This window comes from Halyomorpha halys, unplaced genomic scaffold (genome assembly GCF_000696795.3).
Source record: "Halyomorpha halys isolate HHAL.00 unplaced genomic scaffold, Hhal_1.1 Scaffold1004.1, whole genome shotgun sequence".
Classification (NCBI taxonomy): Eukaryota; Metazoa; Arthropoda; class Insecta; order Hemiptera; family Pentatomidae; genus Halyomorpha; species Halyomorpha halys.
In genome coordinates this window covers 172618-181748 of record NW_027107054.1, presented here as the reverse complement: position 1 = coordinate 181748, position 9131 = coordinate 172618, and the positions used below count along the sequence as shown (strand labels likewise).

The following is a 9131-nucleotide window of genomic DNA, read 5'->3' as shown; positions in this document are numbered from 1 at the left end:
ATGTATAAACCGCCTTCAGCGGACCCAGCTTCCTCATCTTATAATGCCACAAGGCAAAACAAGATAAAAATATAATTATGTATATATATTTCTTAGTTTTAAGTACTATGTATTGTAAATTGTTTAAATAAATATAATCTTAGGAGGTAAGAAAAAAAAAAATGTCTCTTGAGCTGCTTTACAGCCACTTCCTGCTTCTCTTCTTTCACGGAAATTTCGATCTCCCACATTCTGAAAAAAATAACTTTTCATCTCCGTGTATAAAATATTTTTGTTTCCAGCACTCCTTCATAAAATGTTACTTCCAATCATCACATTCTTTTCTGAGGTTGTTTCCAAGGCTACTGAGCCTTCAGAAGTATGTTTTATGAGAGTATGTCCCATCTATACCACTTTGGCTGGGATTGTTTGTTGTTATAATATAATTCGACTCTCAAATTATTACTTAGCCCTCAAAACCGTTCTAATTCAACTGGCCATCTTAATCTGCTCAAATATTAAATGAGATTACATGAAGTGTTAAACTGATCTTACGTGGGAAGCTAAACCTCCATTTATCTTACTTAGAATTTTAGTTTTTATCAAAAATCTCAGCTGAAAAATAGTTCATGTTATTGTATCAGAAATTATTATCATCCGAAAATGATTTTTATATGTTATAAGCAATTAGTGCTTACATATAACAACATGTCCACATTACACAACATTCACCTGTAACATCTCAAGCATAAAATACAAATAAAAAACAACAATGCACAGTGGAGAACACACATACCGTTTTGTGAGAGTCGTGTATTTGAACGTAAAGAATCTTAAAATGTGTATTTCCGTTATTAACTGTTTTCTTGATTATATATAGGTTGGTAAAAGTTAAAATTTAATAACTTACTACAAATCATTATTATAACGTAGAGATAGATATCTATGAGGAGTTATTCAAGACTGTGACGGGACTGTGTTATATAAATGTTACATGCTTTTACTCCTCTTCTTTTCATTGGCTTAGTTTATATGTGTTTTGAAAAACGACCTCTGGAAATTTTAGAACACACCAAAACACCCAAGGCGGGAATTTTGAGTAAATTTTCTCTTAAAATATAACAATAACAACAGTAGTAGCTGACAATAACAATAATTGCTGCATTATTATTAGCTTATATCATTGTTATACAAATATTATTGTCATATAATAGGTGCTTTGTTATTTATTTATATTAATTAACTATGCTAATATATTTCATAATATATTTATCTTTTCTGAAAAAATAAGATTTGACTCATATTTTTTTAGAAAAGATAAAAGGTGTCATCAAAATAAGTGTGAAATTGGTTTAAAATGTTTTTAAAATACTATACATGCAAATTGTAAAAAAAGTCGAAAATCCCAACCGACCTATGTTATTAAAGAGACTTTTCTCATAAAAAAGACTTCTGAGGCCCTAAGGTCCTAAGAACCCTCTAACAAAAAATGAGAGCGTGGTAGTTAAAAAAGATTTTTTATGGAAAAGAAGTGCAAAACAGACATCCATTCCGTGAGCTGAGAGGTTAAAAATATAAGTCAGCCTTTATTATTATTATTAAAAAAAAAAAATTAATATCTGTACCACTACAACCCTTGGAGGATCAGTATTTTGTTAGGAAGTACTGTTCTAGACCAACGGTTGTGCAAGGAGGCGATTTGGTCAGAATCACACTCGACCGCCTGATTTTTACCTAATTTAGGGTACCCAAATTAAGACACCGGGTGGACCCCAGGAGGGCTCCAGAGTTGACTCACTACTACAGTGTAACAGAAAACAATTTTCTGCCCAGCTGGATTTGAATGGGGTTAGTAGAATCGAGCCTTAACACGCAAATACCGCGCTCCTTTTTATTATTATTATTACTATCCTAAAATAAATAATAATATTTAAGGTAAGGATAACAAGAAAAAAATATCATAATTTATTAATCTAAACGTTTATCTGATTTCGAAATGGTGCAATAATAGTGTTGAAGCTGGGTTGTGGAACTTTCGTGTTAGCCACAACACAAGTGGTACACTCACGAAGACCTAAATAACATTTTTATAGGCTTTAATGGAATAAATTAGAAAGAATTTTCTATGAATTCATTTGATGAAACCGGAGCCTCTTATCCTAACCTTGAATCTTGATGGAATAATATATTACAAAGCGTGCAGCGCGTGTAACAAGCAGTAATTACGACATAATTGAACCACAGCTTTAACTAACAACGCCCCGTACAAAGGATATTAGTTTACTGAAGGCTAATGCGCACCCTGCTACACGTCCTGCTAAATGCAATTTCATTCCGTGCAGTTAGTACTTGTACTCGTCGTGATCAGGCTACGTTTAACGTTATTTTCATTCAGGCCTTATTTGCTACTCTACACAACGGTTAAATTCAAGATTAAATTTTGCCTCTTTTAAGGAATTTAACAAGGCGAAAACGGAGTTTTCTTCTTTCGGAAGATTCACTATATCACTGAGGTAACTTATTCAGTAAAAAAAAAAGGTTGGATTCCTTGAGAGGATGTTTTTAACTCGTTGAATGATACCACGTGCAGAGTGAGCATCTAAGTTAATTCTTTATTTTCAGTATTTTTTCTTAAATGTAGAGCCTATGTAGGCCCCTATGTGTTCAATATTACATAAAAATGAACGGGATGAAGTTGAACTGGGGACTAATATAGGACAATGTTTAAATAATAATGAAAATACGGCAGCAAAATTGGTTTTGTTCTTCCTAAATTTTTAATTAGTCACAAATTATTAATTCTAGGAACAAATTATTGGCTGAAGAACTCAACAACAACAAGAACTGAACAACTTTAAATAAATAGTTATAATTGCATTATAACATTCTTTTCTTCTTTGAAACGTTGGGGTGTCTTAGATATCAGTTTTTGTTTAATCCTTTTGCTGTTATATGTTTATGATTTTCAACAACAAATTCAGCATGTTAATTCAATTGTTATGGTAGTTTTCTGGTAGCTAAGAGGTTATACAGAAGTCCTTAAAAAGGGCTTATTTATCGTCCTTAAGAAAAACATAGTTACACAAATAATTGTTTTATTACTTTCCAAATGTTAATCTATATTTCTGTTGGGAAGAAATCCCGCTTGGATGTAGTGAACATCATTTCTCAAACTGGATTACAATATTAAAATTAATGTCATTAAATTGATACCCGCCCTCTGTGGTACTCTCACTTATCTGACTTTTCAAACAGACAATTATAGCGAGTAGGTTATTATACAATTATAACGACATGTCACAATTATACAAGAGGAGATCATAGCAAAAAAAGGTAATCCTTCCCGGCCAGAACCCATCCCATTTAGACCTCGAGGTAGCGACGGTCCTATATCACTTTTGAAATATTTGTTTAAAACAAGAATATGAGACATTAAGATAGATAAATTAAGCAATATTTAAAAAGAACCTGAAATTGGAAAACGCTCCCTGGGGTCTTAATAGGGCCAGGAAGGATTTATTGGACTATATAATTTAAAGTTGAATTTTAAAACTGACATAGTAAATTCTTGTACCAGGTTTGCCTCTCCCGGTGGTGTTCAAAAGCCCGTCGACCAGCCAGACCAGGGACAGCTTCAACATCTCATGGAGTGTCAATAGCTTCAGCCCAATTGAAATGTACCGTCTCTACTACAGGAAGTTCGTCCCAGGAGGAGAGCTTGATCCATCACCGCCTACGAGGAAAGCACCCAAGAAGGTCAGTTCAAAGTTGTTTCGAAAAATAAATAAAATAAACATATCAATTTGTACATTCTGCAAACCTACTGAGAGAAGTAGTATGATTATAATGTTAATCTGCAATTTTTAATGTTATTCTATTAAATTAAGCTGAAAAATTATTGCTTTGTTTTTTTCTATTTATTCATTTATTGCTGTTTACAACTGTACATTATAATACATTTAGTAAATTTGATCTCAGTTTAAATAGAGTGTTACAGTGTAGAGAAACTACCCATTGGTAGCACTCTAATTACGTTTTACATTATACAAGGTCTTGTGGTCATCTTCTTTTCAGGCGCCTCGGAGGATTGTTAGGAATAGAAAAGGATGCAAGGCTAGAAACTAGTCGGTTTGGGTGGTTAGGGAATTTTAATGGAAGGAATGATATCTGGTTTGGGCTAGATCGGTTACTTAAGATCTTTATCTCTGATTTTATCTGTGACAAATTAAGGAGCATTGAGGATTTCACAAAGAATTTTGGATTGCAAGGATTGGATTCGAGAGGAATTCGAAGGTTTAGTGGAGCCCCAAAGCTCAAATCCGTATGTCCAGATTGACCTTATTACAGTCATGTAGATCATTCCTAATGAATTAGAAGTTTAGACCGTTTGTCCAGCAAGTGCGGTAATAGTGGAAATCGACGTGCTGTTTTCTGTCTTTTCAGTAATGTGTGAGGATTCCAGTTTAGTTGTTTGTCCAGTTGTTTTCCAAGGTAGCGGATCTGTTCGACAGGGGTAAGATCAGCATTGTTAAAGGAGACTGTGGGCATTCGATAAAGGTGATTTGATGGGATTTATTTTAATCCTCCAATTACGGCACCATTCTTTGAGGGATGTGATATGGGATTGGAGAGTTTATGATGCAATCAAAGGATTATTATTAACAGCGAGCACACATGTGTCATCAGCATACGTGGTGAGGATAGTGTTAGGATTGGTTGGGATGTCAGCTTTATTGACGGTGTAGAGGATGGAGCCGACGATACTACCTTGAGGAACATCAGCGGTCTGAGAAACTTTTACATGGAATAATCTATCGATGAGAAAGGAACGGCTGATGAGAAAGTATTAGAAGGTAGGAATTTACGGAGTTTGTAAAGCAGTCCCGGGTGCCAGACTCGATCAAAAGCCTGTTCTACATTGAAAAAGACTCCCGAGCAGTACATACCGCGCTCCAAAGAAGACGAGACAATGTCAAACACATGATGACATTGCTGGATAGTGGGTTGGGATGTTCGGAATCCAAACTGGTGATCAGGGATCATATAATCGGAATCTACGATGGGGTATAGGTGTTTAAAAATGAGTTTTTCGAGAATTTTTCCCAAGATTGGTAATAGAGAGGTAGGACGGTAGAAGGATTGGTATTCTGGCGGCTTTTAGGGTCCATGGATCACGAAAATATGCGGAACAGAGTTCGGCGTTATGTATGTAGGTAAGGAATAGAATGGCTTACCGAGGAAGAAGTTTTAGGATGTGGGATGTTATTAGTTCGTGTCCAGGAGCTTTGCGGGTAGGTAATCTTTGAATGATACGAGATAGCTCTGAAGGATGAAATGCTTTAGATTGGAGCGGCATATTTAGTTCTGCTTTAATAAATTCAAGGTGAATTGGGTTAAGGATACCACGATGTTAAAGGTTTTAGAAAGGTGTTGTCCAAATGTTTGTGATTTTTCTTCATCAGTTATGGTTTGGGATTCGGTGAGAAGTGGCTGGTTAAAATTTTAGAAATTCGACATTTTTTTGGTGGTCCTCCATAATGATTTGTCAGTAGTTGTAAGATTTTCAGTAAAGTTAAATAAATTTTGAATTTTGTTTTTTCTGAGTTCTACTTTTAGTTTGTAGGTCAATTCGGTGTCAGTTGGATATCTGGTCCTATGGTACTTCGATCTTGGTCTGCGTTTTTCCCTTAATAAGATACGAATATGATGTAGCAGGTTAATTTATTTATTTTTATTGATTCTATGAGCCGATGTGTTGTCAGTTATATTTGTTCTTATTGATTATGTGAGTTTTTCAATATCTTCATCAATGGCCTGTTTTGTTTTCAGTCGAATGTTTAAGTCCAGTTTAGTTTCGAGGTTACATTTAAATGTTTCCCAGTCAACTCTCCTTGTTATCAATGAAGGAGTGGAGGGCTTTGGTACAAAGCTGGAGTGTAAAAAAAGCAGAACTGGACTATGATTTGAAGAAAGGTTGTCCAGGGACTCAACAATGGCTTGAGAGGGAGAAATTTGGGAGCTGATAAATATGTCAAGGATATCAAGGAGCTTTTTGAGGGATGCAGGCAGGCCAATAAGTCAGATTTTTGGGAGAGAGCACGATATATTTCTTACATCGTGACCAATTTCTTCTAGTCCTGATTTGATAGCGTCTGTGGGAGTGAAGACCCCTTAAAATCACTCTGTATACCTTATCTTGTTTTAATTGGTAGCAGTGAAAATTTGTTGATCTTGATGTCTTTAACGCGTGAGAAACATCTAAAGTTTGGCTGTCCGATCAAGTTAGTAATTTATTGACCGAACGAAATGAAATTCTCAACTTTACTGACAATGATAGAAGGTGGCTTAGGGTCAGAAAATCCTTGAGGCAATTTTGGAATTATTGCTGGTTGGTAGGTGTGGTCAGTGGTGGTATTTCAGGTTTCATGGTTGCAGTAGCCTGACTGCTAGTTTCAGGCTGTTCAATTGCCTTTTTGAATTAGATAATTTATTTATATTTTGTTATGTGAATTGCCCGCCAACCTGGGCGCAGCCTTTCTGTGCCGCTTTGGAAGGTTAAGTCTCTTTAAATACTGTGAATCTGTCTCACTTTTTTCTGAAATCGGGGCCTCTTCCTTAGAGTCTTCAGAAGACATATTTCTGTCAGATTTCATATTTAAAAAGAAAATAACTATTTGAAATTACAAAAAAAAAGAATATAAACAAATTATTTTAAGAAAATAAACTATTTACAAAATGACATAAAATTGGTAAATAAAACATTCCTCAAATAATTAAAGTAATAGTTTCTGAAGTATAGAATTATATATATAACTTACGAGCACTTGGACTGAAAGACAAAAAATAAAGGAAATAGAATTATAACGCACGCTTACTAGAATGATACTGCCATTTATTCTCTCTGTAATGCATACATTATCAGTGCTTATTTACATAGTGATTTAGGATTAAGGTTGTATTGAGGCCTTGTCCTACCATAACTCCCCCCTCCACCCACCTGTTTAAGCACATGCTTCATAAACTCCACAAAAGATAAAAACACAAAAATAAAGAAAAAAACTAACCTATGTACAGTAAATAAAAGTAAAAAGAAAACTGAAAGGTACACTTTTCATGACCTAAAATTAGCATACTAACTGTCAAATAAAATAAAAATATCGCTTACTCCTGTTCTCTTTACTGTAAATTTAATCTAACACTTATATCTTATACATATGGAAATCTTTACAACTGTATACATCAACGTTATGTACAATAGATATTGTGAAAATGCTTATATTTTACGGAAAGAGACAATAAGCAGAATAGCCCCAATCTGGGAATGCGAGCACCGTTTCCGGCTAAAGTGTCTCCATGCATTTCCTAATGTTCTCGACCATATCCGGTGCACAAGGTACAAGGTACAAGATATTTCGCCATGGCGGGAACTAAACGCCTGTAATAATTTAGAGCGCCTAATAACCTCCTTATTCCCTTCACGTCTGTTGGTACAGCCATCTTCCGGATCGCCTCTACGTTATTCGCGTCAGTTATCGTGGCCTGACATTCGCGGGGCATCTTTTCCACGATGTGAACCGGTAACGTCTCTCCCTGTTTGGAAATAGTGTGTCCTGAAAAATTTATTTGAGTTTGTCCCGATATTGATTTTTCGCACAATAACCCAAATTTCTGGACCTTTTCGGACACCTTGTGCATGTAGGACATATGTTCTTCCTCCGTTTTGCTGAAAACGATAAGGTCGTCCTTGTATACCAAGCACATGGACTCATAGATTCCTCGCAAAAACTCGCCCATCAGTCGCTGAAACGTGATGGGTGCATCTTTCAGACCGAAGGGCATCCTTGTGATTTCGTAATGCCCCCTTTCAAATGTAAAGGCCGTTTTATGCTGGTCCTCCGGGTGTATTTTGATTTGGTGGTACCCAGCATTCAAATCCAGGCGGCTGAAGAATATTACCCCACCTAGTCTATCCAGGACATCTTCTAATCTTGGTATCGGATACCTCTCGTCCACCGTATTGTCGTTGAGGCTTCGGTAATCAATCACCACCCTATAACGCTCTCCCTTATCTTCTGGTGCGCTTTTCTTCCGCACTGCCCACAGAGGGCTGTTGTAAGGTGACGTATTGTCAACGATGATGCCCTGTTTCTTGAGGTTCTCCAATTCTTCTCGAATGTGCTGCCTCAACGCATGCGAGTACCACCTTTCTTTTACGTACGTCACAGGTTCAGTAAGGTTCTTACAGCTATACCTCCACTTCCCTAAACGACTTTGCCATAGACCCTTGGTGTTCCTAATCTGCGCTCCAGCAGGTAACACCCCGCAATGGCCTGACATTCGCGGGGCATCTTTTCCACGATGTGGAAGGTTCGCTAGAGGACTCACTCTCGTCTTCTCAGCCGTATCCGCTGGAAATTTATTTCCATCGGTTCTCCTGGTCCCGTCTCTGCCCTTCTGTACCTATAAGGGCACTGTCGTGCTATGTGGCCTTAATTACTGCACTCAAAGCATCTAGTGCGGGAGCATTGGGCCACCAGGTGTCCTACGTTTCCGCATCCAAGACACTTCCTGTCTTCATTCCTTCCTCCATTGCGTATCCGGCCCTGGTTCGGTCGCCTTTCTCTATCCGTACCTCTATCTTTACCACTATCCCTGGGTTCTCTTCTCTTCCATGGTGTTGTCGGACTCCTTGTGCGGTGGTACGGTACTCAGTGCTCATTTACAGAGTGAGTTATATATATATATATATAAGATACGTGATAGCGGGTTATAAAATCAAAAAAAAAGGAAAGAAGGTACAAGAAAACACACTCACGGTTGCTGATAATAGACTGTTGATTCTCGAGTTGTTGACAGAGGGAGTTAGGTATTAAGATTTATATTACACAGTCTGTAAATATAACTTATATATATAGCCTTAGTCAGCTGTTACTTCGATGTCAGCTGACTGAGGAGATCAGCTGATCGCATGTATGTAAAGAAATGTACCGAACCCAATAAAGATAGTATGTTACAGCAGTTCAAACGTGTTACATCTTATTCCTTCTTCTCTTTTTTGACATTTTGCTTTCGCCAATACTTAACTGGTGCCGGAACCCGGGAGCTTTAGATACCGGATTAATTTTTTATCTTTTAAGAAGAATTTTTGTTGT

At 36.7% G+C, this 9131-nt stretch overlaps 1 protein-coding gene across 1 annotated transcript in view; it reads left to right on the top strand.

Annotated features, from left to right (window-relative positions):
• The window catches only part of LOC106687741 (opioid-binding protein/cell adhesion molecule homolog), a gene marked incomplete at its 5' end in the record, with an annotated part of 72117 nt that overhangs the window by 30683 nt on the left and 32303 nt on the right, over positions 1 to 9131 (top strand). Inside the window, 1 exon segment of the mRNA XM_014431778.3 lies at positions 3557 to 3735. Coding sequence (XP_014287264.3) covers positions 3557 to 3735 — 179 coding nt within the window.